A 17,039-nucleotide genomic window follows, 5' to 3' on the forward strand; every position below is an offset into this window, starting at 1 on the left:
TTAAAAATTAGAGCAGAAATAAATGCAAAAGAAACAAAGAGACCATAGCAAAAATCAACAAAACCAAAAGCTGGTTCTTTGAAAGGATAAATAAAATTGACAAACCATTAGCCAGACTCATCAAGAAACAAAGGGAGAAAAAATCAAATCAATAAAATTAGAAATGAAAATGGAGAGATCACAACAGACAACACAGAAATACAAAGGATCATAAGAGACTACTATCAACAATTATATGCCAATAAAATGGACAACGTGGAAGAAATGGACAAATTCTTAGAAAAGTACAACTTTCCAAAACCTCGATCAGGAAGAAATAGAAAATCTTAACAGACCCATCACAAGCACGGAAATTGAAACTGTAATAAAAAATCTTCCAGCAAACAAAAGCCCAGGTCCAGACGGCTTCACAGCTGAATTCTACCAAAAATTTAGAGAAGAGCTAACACCTATCCTGCTCAAACTCTTCCAGAAAATTGCAGAGGATGGTAAACTTCCAAACTCATTCTATGAGGCCACCATCACCCTAATACCAAAACCTGACAAAGATCCCACAAAAAAAGAAAACTACAGGCCAATATCACTGATGAACATAGATGCAAAAATCCTTAACAAAATTCTAGCAATCAGAATCCAACACACATTAAAAAGATCATACACCATGACCAAGTGGGCTTTATCCCAGGGATGCAAGGATTCTTCAATATCCGCAAATCAATCAATGTAATACACCACATTAACAAATTGAAAAATAAAACCATATGATTATCTCAATAGATGCAGAGAAAGCCTTTGACAAAATTCAACATCCATTTATGATCAAAACTCTCCAGAAAGCAGGAATAGAAGGAACCTACCTCAACATAATCAAAGCTATATATGACAAACCCACAGCAAACATTATCCTCAATGGTGAAAAATTGAAAGCATTTCCTCTAAAGTCAGGAACAAGACAAGGGTGCCCACTTTCACCATTACTATTCAACATAGTTTTGGAAGTTTTGGCCACAGCAATCAGAGCAGAAAAAGAAATAAAAGGAATCCAAATTGGAAAAGAAGAAGTAAAGCTCTCACTGTTTGCAGATGACATGATCCTCTACATAGAAAACCCTAAAGACTCCACCAGAAAATTACTAGAACTAATCAATGACTATAGTAAAGTTGCAGGATATAAAATCAACACACAGAAATCCCTTGCATTCCTATACACTAATAATGAGAAAACAGAAAGAGAAATTAAGGAAACAATTCCATTCACCATTGCAACGGAAAGAATAAATACTTAGGAATATATCTACCTAAAGAATCTAAAGACCTATATATAGAAAACTATAAAACACTGGTGAAAGAAATCAAAGAGGACACTAACAGATGGAGAAATATACCATGTTCATGGATTGGAAGAATCAATGTAGTGAAAATGAGTATACTACCCAAAGCAATCTATAGATTCAATGCAATCCCTATCAAGCTACCAACAGCATTCTTCACAGAGCTAGAACAAATAATTTCACAATTTGTATGGAAAAACAAAAAACCTCGAATAGCCAAAGCGATCTTGAGAAAGAAGAATGGAACTGGAGGAATCAACCTACCTGACTTCAGGCTCTACTACAAAGCCACAGTTATCAAGACAGTATGGTACTGGCACAAAGACAGAAATATAGATCAATGGAACAAAATAGAAAGCCCAGAGATAAATCCACGCACATATGGACACCTTATCTTCGACAAAGGAGGCAAGAATATACAATGGATTAAAGACAATCTCTTTAACAAGTGGTGCTGGGAACTCTGGTCAACCACTTGTAAAAGAATGAAACTAGAACACTTTCTAACACCATACACAAAAATAAACTCAAATGGATTAAAGATCTCAACGTAAGACCAGAAACTATAAAACTCCTAGAGGAGACATAGGCAAAACACTCTCTGACATACATCACAGCAGGATCCTCTATGACCCACCTCCCAGAATATTGGAAATAAAAGCAAAAATAAACAAATGGGACCTAATTAACCTTAAAAGCTTCTGCACATCAAAGGAAACTATTAGCAAGGTGAAAAGACAGCCTTCAGAATGGGAGAAGATAATAGCAAATGAAGCAACTGACAAACAACTAATCTCGAGAATATACAAGCAACTCCTACAGCTCAACTCCAGAAAAATAAATGACCCAATCAAAAAATGGGCCAAAGAACTAAATAGACATTTCTCCAAAGAAGACATACAGATGGCTAACAAACACATGAAAAGATGCTCAACATCACTCATTATCAGAGAAATGCAAATCAAAACCACTATGAGGTACCATTTCACACCAGTCAGAATGGCTGCAATCCAAAAGTCTACAAGTAATAAATGCTGGAGAGGGTGTGGAGAAAAGGGAACCCTCTTACACTGTTGGTGGGAATGCAAACTAGTGCAGCCACTATGGAGAACAGTGTGGAGATTCCTTAAAAAACTGGAAATAGACATGCCTTATGATCCAGCAATCCCACTGCTGGGCATACACACTGAGAAAACCAGAAGGGAAAGAGACACGAGTACCCCAATGTTCATCGCAGCACTGTTTATAATAGCCAGGACATGGAAGCAACCTAGATGTCCATCAGCAGATGAATGGATAAGAAAGCTGTGGTACATATACACAATGGAGTATTATTCAGCCATTAAAAAGAATACATTTGAATCAGTTCTAATGAGGTGGATGAAACTGGAGCCTATTATACAGAGTGAAGTAAGCCAGAAAGAAAAACACCAATACAGTATACTAACGCATATATATGGAATTTAGAAAGATGGTAACAATAACCCTGTGTACGAGACAGCAAAAGAGACACTGATGTATAGAACAGTCTTATGGACTCTGTGGGAGAGGGAGAGGGTGGGAAGATTTGGGAGAATGGCATTGAAACATGTAAATATCATGTATGAAATGAGTTGCCAGTCCAGGTTCGATGCACGATACTGGATGCTTGGGGCTGGTGCACTGGGACGACCCAGAGGGATGGAATGGGGAGGGAGGAGGGAGGAGGGTTCAGGATGGGGAACACATGTATACCTGTGGCGGATTCATTTTGATATTTGGCAAATCTAATACAGTTATGTAAAGTTTAAAAATAAATAAAATTAAAAAAAAAAAAAAAAAAAGAAAAAAAAAAAAAAAAAAAAAAAAAATTGTCAGATTCCTCAGAGCTACAAAATCAAGTTCAAACTCCTCACTTCCTTTTAAGGCTACTCCTCTACCAACATACGATCTACACTTCAGAGGCTGACTTAACACTCAACTCCCCAAATCCATGCTACAGTTTTGCCTCTGTCTTTGCTGAGGTTATCCTTTCTGCCTGGAATCTCTTCCTATCCCTCCTTCCAAGAATATCTCACATGGTACCACTTTCATGACTCTTTCTTTAACCACCACAGCTGGGTGTAATTCCAGCCCTCCGCCTTCCCCCTTGGATTCTTCTCATGATTAGTTTGTACCTGGCTTATGGCACATAACACAAGCAGCTTCCTACTAGGAGGTCAGGCAGGGACCATATCTTCCACAACTTTGCATTCGGTACAGTCCTTGCCTAACAAGTAATGCTGCTGCTGAGTCGCTTCAGTCGTGTCCAACTCTGTGCGACCCCATAGACAGTAGCCCACCAGGCTCCCCGTCCCTGGGATTCTCCAGGCAAGAACACTGGAGTGGGTTGCCATTTCCTTCTCCAATGCATGAAAGTGAAAAGTGAAAGTGAAGTCGCTCAGTCGTGTCCGACTCTTAGCGACCCCATGGACTGCAGCCCACCAGGCTCCTCCGTCCATGGGATTTTCCAGGCAAGAGTACTGGAGTGGGGTGCCATTGCCTTCTCCGTAACAAGTAATAGGTTTTAATAAATATTTGCTGAATGAATAATTTCTTTCAGGAATTGGGTGTATATAGAATTCTTAATGGATTTAACAGGACTTTCAGCATCAAATGATCCCTAACATTTAAAATCCTTGTAGTAAACCATAATCAATAAGCCTACAAATTGAGTGCTGCTCCGTGCTCTTGTATGAAGAGAAACAGAGGTAGGAGGATTCTCATGACCACACAAGGAGCCCTTTTTAGAGCTGTTATTACAAGGCAGCATTTTCTATGTTTATTCCATTGCTGATACCATGATTCACATCAAACATTTCCATGGTTACATCTGTGCTTCACTGAAGAAAGAGGTATTTATGAAGACTACCTCTAAGGCATCTTTGAAAGACAAGACAATATTCCAAACCATATACAATGGAATATTATTCAGCCATTATAAAGAAGGAAATCCTTTTTTGGCAACATGCATTTACCTTGACAACTAGACACAGAAAGACAAATACTGTATCCTTTCATTGACATGAGGAATCTGAAAAAAGCCAAAGCCATAGAAATAGAGTAGAATGGAGGTTACCAGGGACAGGGGAGTAGGGAAAATAGAGAGATATGATCTAAGGGTACAAACTTCCAGTTATAAGATGAATATGTTCTGTGGATATAATGTACAGCGTCATAGTGAACAGAGAGAGTGTTAGTCACTCATTCATGTCTGACTCTTTTGTGACCCCCATGGACTATAGTCCTCCAGGCTCCTCTGACCACAGGATTCTCCAGGCAAAAATACTGGAGTGAGTTGCCATTTCCTCCTGAGGAGATCTTCCCAACCCAGGGATCGAACCCAGGTCTCCTGAATTGCAGGCAGATTCTTTACCATCTGAGCCACCAGGGAAGCCCATAGTGAACAAAACTGTATTATATACTTGATAGTTGCTAAGAGAGTAAGTCTTGAAATGTTCTACAAAAAGAGTAATTATATGAGGTGACAGAGGTGTTAACTAAGCATATTGTGGTAATCATTTCCCAATATATAGTTGTATCAAATCATCATGTTTTATACCTTAAACTTAACCAATGTTATAGGTCAATTATATCTCAATAAAGCTGGAAAAATCCTTTCTTTGTTGTAGTGCTAGCAGAATAAAAATAAACAAAAAAATGTTTTCAGTTGCTTGGAAGTTAAAATTGAATTTGCGTCCATATAGAATGCTTTTCTGGCTAAGAGAAAAAGTGAAATAACCAGGAAATTGCAAAAAAAAAAAACACCCTCTAGAGATTATGTTTTTACAAATGTTGGTAAAAGATTTAAGTTCGTTTACCAAAGCATGTGATAAGTATAAACATTAACAACAGAAAAACAACTTCTGGGATAGGTATTTAGCAAATGTTTTCAAACCACATAGAGTTTTAAATATTCAAACTTCTCAAATGGCTACTTCAGGGTTACTTTTTTTTTTCATAAATAGGATGAACAAAAATTTTAAGACAGTATGACAGTGTGATCTTAAAACAATGTCATCTTAAAAATATAATCTCCAAAATGTATTTGGAATGGAATAAGAGATGATCGATACTACAATGCTGCCTACTCACTGTACCCAGACACATATAAAAGATGGGTGAAGTTTAAAGTCACAGAGAGAAGAAAGGTTTTCTGTTTGCATTTCTGCATGCTAAAGACAGAAACCAGAACCTTAGTTTTAACTAGTTAGCAGGCAAATCATGCCTAATACACTGGTTATGTCTTAGTTCAGGAAATTGGTTCTATCACTGTGGACTCTATGTTTTCAAGCCACTGGATGTTTTTCAGTGTGGAAACTGCCTTCACTGTCTACTGTGTACCCACAAGAACATGGGCAGGAGCAAAAGGCTAATATCTCTTTTCTACCAATTCCCACTGTGTAAATAAAAATTTGAGTTTCAACTACAGTAAAATGTCTACTTACAATAGAAAAAATCCAACTGAAAGCATATATTGACATGCTTATGAACCAGTAACAGCTGCAAAAACTGATAGATCCTATTGTTACATCTACTTCACTAAACAGATTAGGCATGACACTAAGCCCTGGTGGCTCAGACAGTAAAGAATCTGCCTGCAATGCAGGAGACCCGGGTTCAATCCCTGGGTCAGGAAGATTCCCTTGAGAAGGGAATAGCAATCCATTCCAGTATTCTTGCCTGGAGAATTCCACAGACAGAGGAGCCTGGCGAGCTACAGTCTAAGGGGTTCCAAAAGAGGTGGACATGACTTAGCAACTAAGCAACACTAAGCCATATTATACAAACTCATCATGAATAATATTGGAAAAATAATTTACTTGAACTCTAAACAACATGGTTAATCTAAATGGTGGAGATTATTTACAAAATACAAGGTTGTAGAACAAATGGAACTGTTTACTGACTTTTAAGAAAACAGTATCAAGAAAGATAGGAAAAAGCATGAGTTAAACTTCTCATTATGTCTAGCAGTAAAACTGGACTCTGTGGTGATAAGTGAATGCACAGTAATAAAAACACTAAAAACCTAAGCAGGGCTGCAAATCTGGATTAGACACTAACAGGAACAAAAAACATAAATTTAAGAAACCAAAGACTTATTATACAGTGGAGGAAATACAGAAAAAAATGAAAAGATTATTTAGAAATAATGAGGAAAGAACAGACAGCTAAAATTCCTCTGGAATATATAAACCTGTAGGTCAACAATCAAGTGGCAGGCTGAGACAGAGGAAAACAAGGCAACCTTGGGGATGTTACAATCAGAAAACTAATCTGTAAGGGCAAAAACAGCAGTGAGTAAATGATGTTATATGAGAAAAGTCATGTTCCTAGAAGAACTAATTGCTATTTCCAGATGCACAAAAGTATCTTGTGTCCACATTTCACAAAAAGGTGAAGTAGAGAAAAAGTATTTGTAATGATTATACAGTATGTGACATGAGAGAAGTATTAGATGATAAAGTAAAATCAGACATCTATGTCCCTAACATATAAAGAGCTTCTTCCACACATGAGTTGACATACAGTAGACAGTATTCAAACTTCAGATCTCTCATACTAAATGGGGTTCCTGTGACAAAAGGTCCATCTTAATGGTATCAAATTGTGGTTGAAAAATACCTTCCTGGCTATATCACAACTCCTTTCTTACTATGCAGCCAACTGCAGCCTTGGCTGCAAGGGGTAGTGAGAAATGATCTTGAGCTATGCTTCCATAAAACAACATTTTAAATTCATTGGATTAGATTCTGTGTTCCTTTACAAAACTGTATTTGACCCATAACAAGGCTGACCTGCTACTGCAATATCTTCAGCTGATCTGTGACAGGTACCTCCCTAGCTGGCCCGGACTTTGTACTAATGAATATATCTATAACAGCATCAGACATCAAAGAGTTTCTTGCAGTGAAGCTATACATGATCCACAGCCCATTACAATCCCCGATTCTGGCTAGCTAACTCAGTGCTGCAGTGTTTGGAGAGAAGGATGGGCAAGTGAGTAGAGACAGCTCAGTGTTCTGACTTTCAGCGATTAAAAAGAGCACAGTATCACTAAGTTAGATAACTTGCTCTAACAATAAAACACCCTGGCCCCTCTTCCTTCTTGTTTTCAAAATTAACAGCCAAAATGATTGTCAAAGAAATAAATAAAAGAATTTTAAAGTCTTCATCTAAACACAATATTGTGAAACAACAAATGAGGGAGATATTAGGAAAGGGAAAGATGACTTTTCCCCCTTTCTAAAGTAACAAAGTAAAGGAGAACCACACAACGTCGAAAGCAGGGCATCCCAGTGTCACATGGACAGTCTGACCATAAGCGCTGGATGCTTTTGGTTTAGTAAAACAATAGCCCAATGCTTGCTTTGACAGCACATAGTCTAAAATTGGAAAGATACAGCAACGATTAGCATGGCTCTCGCACAAGGATGACATGAAAATTTGTGAAGCGTTCCATATTTTTGAGCAGTACGTTTCTATGTTTCCCCTCAAAATGAAATGAATGCTGCAAAGGTCAAAAACAGAAACAAAATACAATAATCCCAAATGATGTTTTCTCTTATCTCCTTTTTCTCCATGGAAAAAAAGACTGAAATGATTGGAAGAACGCTGCAGTTTTCAGGTTCTTTTGATTACTGCTTATGTGACCCTGGGCAAGGCACTCTCCCCCTCACTAGATCTCTAGTTTCCTATCTGTAAGTTGTAACAATCTCAACTGAATATTCTACATTTTCACTTTTTGATTTGCTAGGTTTGTGAAGCGCTATTATGGGTATGAGTGCTCTCGTTAACTATTTCAATTATGTGACTCATCTAGCCGGTTGAGGTGAGTTTCAGGATCAGCCATTGCATGGATTTCAGAGCTTTCTCATTACCACACCCAGAGTTTAAAAGAAGAAGAAAGAAAAGCAAAAAAACTAATACTCCACTGTATTTCTGAGCACCAAAAAACAGAAGGTGCATGTGCAAGACTAAGAAAGTTCTTTTTAAGACATTTAACTTTGAAATTATTTTAGATTTACAGAGAAATTGCAAAAATAGTACAGAGTACCCCTGCTGCTGCTGCTGCTGCTAAGTCGCTTCCGTCGTGTCCAACTCTGTGCGACCCCATAGACGGCAGCCCACCAGGCTCCTCCGTCCCTGGGATTCTCCAGGCAAGAACACTGGAGTGGGTTGCCATTTCCTTCTCCAATGCATGAAAGTGAAAAGTGAAAGTGAAGTCGCTCAGTTGTGCCCGACTCTTAGCGACCCCATGGACTGCAGCCTACCAGGCTCCTCCACCCATAGGATTTTCCAGGCAAGAGTACTGGAGTGGGGTGCCATTGCCTTCTCCGAGAGTACCCCTGGAGACCCTTAACTCAGATTCCTATAATGTCAATGACTTATATATCCATCATACATACCATAGTTATCAAAACCAGGAAATTAACTTTACTGTAATTCTATTAAGTAAACTGGAGACCTTATTTGAATTTCACCAATTTTCCCTCTAATGTGCTTTCTCCGCTCCAGGATCCAATCCAGGATCCCACATCATATTTATCTGTCATGTTTATTTAATCTCCAATCTCTGACAGTTTCTCAGTCTTTCCTTGTCTTCCATGAGCTTGACACTTTGCTCGCTGGGTGCTTCTTCAGGTTGGTTCCAGTGTCCAGCTATCAGGCCCCTTCCTTTTCCAAGCACTTCCTTACTTTCTGGAAGCACAAGATGTCACAGAGTCATATTTTTCCTGCCTCAGTCCAGCTCTAGTCATTACTCCTAGGATTCCCTGGTTCCTTTAATGGAGAATGGAATTTATTTGGTGAAAAGACATGTCTGGAATGCTTGTGGTGTGCCAGGTTCTATTCCAAGTGCCTTAGGCGGATCATCACATTTGAATGCTTAGGAACTCAGGTGTTAGTCACACAGCTGTGTCTGACTCTTTGCAACCCTATGGACTGTGGCCCGCCAGGCTCTTCTGTCTATGGGATTCTCCAGGCAAGAATACTGGAGTGGGTTGCCATTTCCTTCTCCAGGGGATCTTCCCAACCCAGGGCTTGAACCCGGGTCTCCTGCATTGAGGGCGGACACTTGACCATCTGAGCCACCAGGAAAGCCCCAGTCAACAGAAGGTAGAATTTACTACTATTATTATTATTACATGGTTCTCATAAACATAATTTCTGATGGCCTCATAGAATTTGAAAAATAATATATTTTAATTTAAATATATTTATAAAATACCATTCCTTCCTAAGTTTTAAAAGCCTTTTGCATTGCATGGAACAAGTGAAACATTTTTTTTAAAAAAGAAACAGTTCTCATTAAATATTGAAAGTACATATACCAACATGGGAAGGGTTTCACTGGGTAATGGAATTACAGGTTAGGTTTCATAAGAATTTTTGTTTCTATATTACAGTTTTCTAGAAAGCATACGTTTTTATTTTCTGATCAGAAAAAAAAATAACCATGATAATTGGTATATTTTTTAAAAGTCTATGATGGGAGAAGATCAGGCAGTATTTAGATATTTTTTGATACTCTGGGAAAAATCTGAAGCTGACAGGAAGGGTAAAGGGAGGGAGAGGTTGACTTTGCAGGATCAGCAAGTGGGAGTGAGAGAGGGAGAGAGGTCTATAAGAAGGCAGAAGGTAAGGCAAGGTTTATGCAGCACACATACAATTCTATACAGAGTGAAAGGAAATGCATAATGTTGGCAGTGGTACTGGGGATGACATTTTATTACAGTTTATTACACTTTATTTGTATCTTCTTGTGTATGATTTTAAAAATTTCTTTTGTATTTTTCCTTCCCTTCATAAAGATGAATAACTTTCTAAATTGGGGGAAAATGTTATTTATCATGAAACAAAAGGCAGAAAGTCTGTTTCCTGATGCAGAAGTTAGAGGTGCTGGGGGCGGAGGGGCAGGGGCGGTGCTGACTCCAGCGCAGGGGCCGCTCCATAGGAGCAGGTGACAAGGACAAGCACATCACAACATTTCTTGGGCTTCCCATTCTCCACGGTTCTGTCTTTGTGGTGGCCAGTTGCTGCTGTTTCTCTCTTATGGTCCATTTTCTCCTCCCTATCTTTCTTGATTGACTGTAAGTAGAGACTTCTAAGATGAATACTTTTCCACATTTTGACAGCTTGGATACTGGGTGACCCTTCAATCAATGGTAATGTTGAGGAGATGTTGAATAAATGAAGATATTTATCGATTTTCACAAAAGGAGAACTGATCACTTTACAGCAGAAAAGCCAGCAGACACCATCTTTAGCAGGTGATAAAGGTAACCATGAGAGAGGAGATACATCAAGTACCCTCAAATATGCATATCATTTCTATGGTTTTCTCGCCAAAAAATGCACGACCTCAATCAAATCATGACATTGCATTCGACAAACCCAAATTGAGAGGCATTCTATAAGATGAGTGACCAGTATTCAGCCAAAGTGCCAAGGTCATGAAAGATATGGAAAGACTGAGTAACTGTCACAGATTGGAGAAGACTAAGGAGACATGATCACCAAACAGAATGTGGGGTCCTGGATTGAATTCTGGAGCCCAGAAAGGTCATTAGGAGGGAAATTTGTGAAATTCAAATAACGTCTCTAATTTACTTAATAGTATCGAACTAGAGTTATTTCCTGGTTTTGATAACTGTGCTATGTATGGTATGTAAGTTGTTGACATTACAGGAAGCTGGGTGAAGGGTATGCAGGAACTCCTTATACTATTTTTGAAACTTTTCTATAAGCCTAAAATTACTTCAAAATAAAAACTTTAAACTGAGGCTGAGCCATCAATATGTATTTACTTGGATGCTGATTTTAATTCCATTTTTCTTTCAAGAGAGGTTTTTGAAATGTCCAAAATAGCATTGACTTTTACTGGTCAAAGATACTTCCTTTTTAACGTCAGTAATGTAAGAAGATCCTTAAGTAAAATGTTACTTTCCTTGAGTCTCAGGATGACAGGTGGTGTCTATATATTCTTTCCAGTGCAGGCAGACCTCTCTGATCAGGCTCATACATGGTTCTAAAACTTGAATAATCCAGAAGCCCTTGGGATTATGTTGCTAGGAGTCTTCTGCTCCTGCTAAATTTTCCCTGAGCAAACAGGGGTGAGGTAAATATTCAGTCAAAAATAATCAAATTATAAATTGATGGAAACTGCTGTGACTAGTGATAATCGCACAGAATATACTGGTAACTCAGGACAATGTTAACTCAGGACCTAACAGGATATATTCACATCCATATACCTATACAACTGGTTTCACTTGCCGAAATATTATTATTATGCTTGTGATCATATGCAATATTTGAAGACAGTGTGGCACTGTTTTCTGTTTTTCCTCGCTCAGTTCCCATCTTCTAGGAATGTTTATAGGTTGACACGGCTGTCCTGTGACTATGCCAGCTGCTAAGGCCCCTGCCAGGAAATTTTTGTTAAAAAACTACACAAGGTAGTAAGTGGGGTGGGCAGATGTGATGGATGTTGACCTTTCATAATTAGATAATGACAGAATTTATATCCTTCCTGGATAACAAGTGGCAGATATCACACTGCTTCAAGTATGGAGGAAGATAATACTGGCTATGAAAACAATCACAGATTTTGGGTTGGTATTTTCTGTGACGATCTTTTGTTAAAGTCAAGGGAGAGTCACTAAAAATACTAACCTAGATTAATTGTGAACTGTAATATCAAGAATTTGGCACAGAATGGTTAAGCAATACTTTCTGAAATCAATTGTGCCAAGTGGACTAGGCAACTGAGTTATAAGAAAAACAGCTACATATCAACATGAAATGAGACTCTTATGTAGCTGGAAATTAATCTATGGGCTGTGATGTCTAGATCTCTAACTGAAGATGGTGCATGCTTCATCACTGAATACTCAACATTCATAGAGTGATAGGCCCAGCACTTCAGCATAATGCACAATTAGCCATCAAGCTTAACCTCTTTATTTTCCTAACATTCCCTCATTATGAGATGAGTATAGGATATTGTTAACTACTATGCCTATTATGAAGGCAAAGAACCATCATCATCTGGTAGAGTACTTAGTGCTAATGGAATCCTTATAAAAACCAAAAAACCAAAAGCAGTCACCCAAAGCTCATCAAGTGATTGCTTCAGTTATTTAACCACTCATGGAAGAAGAAACAGTACACAGATACATTTCAAAAGTGTTTCAATCACAGAAACTCAAAGTGGGTAGTGAATGCTGCAGTAACCATCGAGGTATGTTATTTGTGTATTGTAGATATGGTAGTAGTACAACCCACTTAGGTCAACTGTTTTCATGCATAGTTTTCATGCATACCATGGTATGGTTTTTGTGTATATCGCGGATAAGGAATAATACAGCAGGACTACAAAGCTTTTGTGCAGATATGGAACTGTGATGTATGTGCTATCTAAATGGCAAATTAATTTTTTTAAAGGCATTGTATATTTGAAATTCTTAGATTTTCATTAAAATTTGAGAATGTAAGGATTATGCAAATCGTCTTTATCCTGTGTGTCTGGTCATCAAAATTTTAACATATCAAAAATTATTTTAAAAACACTGGATACAGTGAGTAAACCGTGTATTTAAATAATTAAGTGGCTTATTAGTATCCATTGGCCAGTGTCTATGTAGTTTTTGAACTAAACATTTTCCAAGCTTTAAAGTGGTAGTGCAGTATTGCATTTTGTTAACAATCATGCTCTGTATTACTTTTCTTCAAAATGTTTCCATTATGGCATTCTTTTGCCTTTAAATGGGAAAATCGATGTGAACTATATCAATGATTAGTAAGATCACACATCTCTTCCTGCCAGATGCCTGAAAAGATAGAATTTACAAAGCCTGCAAGGAACTCTATTTTTAAGAGCAAGCCATAAAGACAGTGATACTTTGCTTGAGGATACGAGCGTGTCCCTTTGAAACATGAATGTGTAGTTTTAAATAATAGAGCCTTAACTAAACAACTGTTTTGAAGAACTCCTAAAACAACAGTTTAGTTAATAGTAAGAAGGTAACTTTGCACTTAATTCACTTTTTGGGCGGGGAGGAGGGATGCCACTTGGCTAGTGGGATCTTCCCTGACCAGGGACTGAATCTGGGGCCATGACACGAAAGCACCAGGTCCTAACCACTGGACCGCCAGGGAAGGCCTTAATTCATTTTTATAGTGATACATGGTTTTTCATTTATGTCATCTTACTGGAATCTCAGCAATAATCATGGAAGTTAGGGAGAGAAGAATTATCCATGCATTAGAAATGAAGCAACTCAAGCTTTGTCTGGAACTTCTGAAACAAGATACGTAAAGTGCGTAGTGCAGTGGTGAACCCTCCAGATGGACTGGCTAAAAGACATTTCCTTCCCTCCTACTCCCGAACTAGTCCAGTGCTCTTTTCTATTCAAGGCACTGCCCAGTCCTTGATTTAAATAATACACAAATGATTTAAATAATACGTAAAATAATTATAGATGAAACTTGAATGAAAATGAAATAAAGAAAACAGAATAAGCCCTTTGGTCGGAATATCTGCTACAAAAAGAGCAATTCAGACATTTTCAATGTTAGGAGTTGCCATGATCTTTATAACTAGTGCCCATTCTTGAACTGGAATGGTTTGAAACAAAAACTAGCAATCAAAACATAAGCAAAAGTAACTACTTAAATAGGATATCATGATAAAATGTTTTCTGAATAAGTGATCATACAAAAGAATACATCTCTATTAGCCAATGCAGCCATAAATAAAAATGTTAATGAGATAAAATTGGTCTTGATGAAGGTAAAACAGTATTAAGAAATTGAAAAGGTTCTTATTAATATCAATTCATTTTAACATATTTTGGAAAAAATCTCAAATGCATCATAGCAAATCTTATTAGTTAAACCAGGAATCTATGACCATTTTTAACTCCTATGCTTTAATTTGTACATGTTTACCCCTAATTTAAGGATAATCATGAATAAAACATGGAAATCAATATATTTTTTGTTCTGCAATCATATATGTTCTATTCTATATAATATTTCATCCTCCCTCATATTTTATTTGTACTCTACTACATAATATTCAGGTTTGATAACCCTGGCAATAAAACTTTCCTTATAAAATGTGCTCACAAATCTGAAATTGGTCCATCAGCTATTTAGGAAGAAAATGATATGAACCTAGTATTATAGCAGTAAGTTCAAGTTAAAGGTTCAAAATAGACTTTGACTAAGAAAATTCAAAATGCCATCATTTTCCTCCTGGATGATGAGATTTTCACATTTTACTCTCTCCATCTGACTTTATTTACCCTCTGATTGGTCCCTGCCAAGTATCTTTTGGTAACACAGATAATAAGCTATTTCAGTAAGGACTTCTCTAAGTTAATCTGAGAATTATGATTACTGCATTAAAAATCTAAATAATAAATACAGAAGTAAAGCAAGGCTACAGTTTCTCCTACAAAAATTCTTGAACTTTTTTCTCTATCTATCTTGGTCAGTGAGCTTTGATGGGTGTGCTTTAGTCTGGCTTAGTTCTACAAATGCAAAGTCTCCATCCTGCCTTAAAAAACAAACAAACTTATCACTTGCATACTATTATTAACTTGACTAATTTCAAAGTACAACATATTTCAAAATGCCCAGAAATCAACAAGTGTCGATTTTAAATGATATGCATTTAGATGAGACTCACCTTTAGAGAATCAAAACAAGCCACCACGCGACCATTTTCCACATTGCAAATTCTTGGTGGATGGGCAAACTTGCAATCTGCATCAGCTCGAGAGCAGGTTCCTCTCTGAAATTCTCTACACACTTCCAAAGTCAGCCACTTGGCATCACGAACCAGGGCAATACTGAAAGCCGTCATACTGAAAGCGAATGTTAGCACTTAGGGTTGAATTAAGTCAAATTCGGTCTGAGTGGTCAAACAAAAATCCCACCGTAAAATAAAAATTGTATCAGAATAACTAAAAGTCAAATTAGAGACCAACTCCTAAGAAGGCAACTGTCAACATTAAGATATTGAGTGTTTTGTTTTTCCTCTGCCAAAGTTACTTCAAATAACTGGCAGAATTTCAAAAGGATTCTGTGCTCTCCAGTTGATGTTTTCAATTATTCTTACAAAAGAGCATATGCTGCTGGCTGCCCGTCAATTTGTGGAATGGTCTCAGATCAAGGGGAGAAAAGGTTTTCTTCCTATATCTTGGAGTTAAAGATTAAGATTGGTAGGATGTTAGAACTGCCAGATTTTTCTTTTGGTTGCCAAATCAGGAGGAGAGAAAATGACTATGAAAATTGAGAAAATTTGGGGGCACAGGCGGGGAGAGGTGGCAGTGATGGTGGTAGGGAGAGGGGTTTAGAAAGATACAGCTCTGAGGTGGAATCCAAGCTTCAGCGTTTTCAGAAAAGGCACTTTCCAGAAACCTGCAAAAATAAAATAAATTAAAATTAGCTAATTTAACACAATGCTTTTGTTTTAAACTCTAGATTTGGAAAAAAAAGTAACATAACCTCTTTAAAACAGGAAGCATCTAGATACTGGGGCTTCCCCAGTCACTCAGCAGTAAAGAAACTGCCTGCAATGCAGGAGCCACAGGAGACACCAGTTCAATTCCTGGGTCAGGAAGATCCCCTGGAGGAGGAAATGGTAACCCATTCCAGTATTACTGTCTGGAGAATTCCATGGACAGAGGAGCCTGGTGGGCTATAGTCCGTAGGGTGCAAAGAGTCGGACATGACTGAGGAACTAAGCACACACGCATTCATCTACATACTGACGGCGCAGCACAGCATAGTCAGCCATTGTCAGTAAGAAGGCCATTTCCCAGTGTAGAATTCTACTAGTAAAAGAAAGCCACCTCTTTGACTTACTGTTGAAATATAAGACTTGGCAACAGCCCAATTAAAAAGAAAAAAAGACTGTTGCATTTTGATCTGTTTGGGGGCAGAAATTCATTTGGGGTTCCACTGCACAGAAAATGCCAGACCCTGACGTGACATCCCTTTATGCACCTTTAGACACCTGTGTGTCTCCAGCTTTTAGAGGCTACCAAAGGCCTACCATTAAACTGGCTTTACTACGGTCTGGCTGAAGGCTCGTTCTGCTCTCAGAATCCAGAAATCAGAAAGAGGACACTGTGTACTTGAAATGTAATTGTTGATGATCATATAAAACAGTCATGACATAACTAGCTGGAGACCCACTGCAAATGAGGTAGGGGAAACACTGCGAAATGAAAAATGTGCTTCAGTTCAAGAAAGAAACCCTTGAAATGATGCTGGATTCATTTTTTTCTGTGTATTCTCTATTTAGGTCTCAGTCTTTATGAAGGGATATTGAGAAACTCAGAAGGAAGTTTCAGCGTGGACAAATAAGTGAGACAGAACACACTGTTCCATACACTGGTCATACATTGAATACTGTGCAGTTTTAGGGTTTGCACTTCAACCCACTGTCAGCCAGCAACAATTTCCAGGAACTCAGAGAAGATAAATGTTAATTTACCAGCATTCTGCCATGAACACGTACCAAAATTAACTGGGATTTTCTAAAGCCAAAGTAAGCTCGGAGTATCAGACAAATCAACCAATTGTTAATCCATCAAAAAAGCAGTATTAAAGTTCTTGAAAACATTTCATTTTTTTTTCATTTATTTTTATTTTATTTTTTAACTTTAC

General features: G+C 37.8%; 1 protein-coding gene and 1 non-coding gene across 13 annotated transcripts in view; one reads left to right on the plus strand and one right to left on the minus strand.

The window, feature by feature from the left end:
* MBNL3 (muscleblind like splicing regulator 3) overlaps window positions 1-17,039 on the minus strand; it is a 129,148-nt gene that overhangs the window by 62,398 nt on the left and 49,711 nt on the right. For all 12 annotated transcript variants that reach the window (XM_044937435.2, XM_044937430.2, XM_044937431.2 and 9 more), the window contains exons 2-3: window positions 15,730-15,785; window positions 15,052-15,248 (exon numbers count right to left, since the gene is read on the minus strand). In XM_044937435.2, coding sequence (XP_044793370.2) covers window positions 15,052-15,228 — 177 coding nt within the window. In that variant the 5' untranslated portion in view covers window positions 15,229-15,248; window positions 15,730-15,785. The remainder of the gene's footprint in view (window positions 1-15,051; window positions 15,249-15,729; window positions 15,786-17,039) is intronic.
* Window positions 7,719-7,821, plus strand: LOC112582379. The gene has a single exon (XR_003106918.1). It is a non-coding gene; the product is annotated as a U6 spliceosomal RNA (small nuclear RNA).

Source organism: Bubalus bubalis, chromosome X, assembly GCF_019923935.1.
Source record: "Bubalus bubalis isolate 160015118507 breed Murrah chromosome X, NDDB_SH_1, whole genome shotgun sequence".
In the NCBI taxonomy this organism is placed as follows: Eukaryota; Metazoa; Chordata; class Mammalia; order Artiodactyla; family Bovidae; genus Bubalus; species Bubalus bubalis.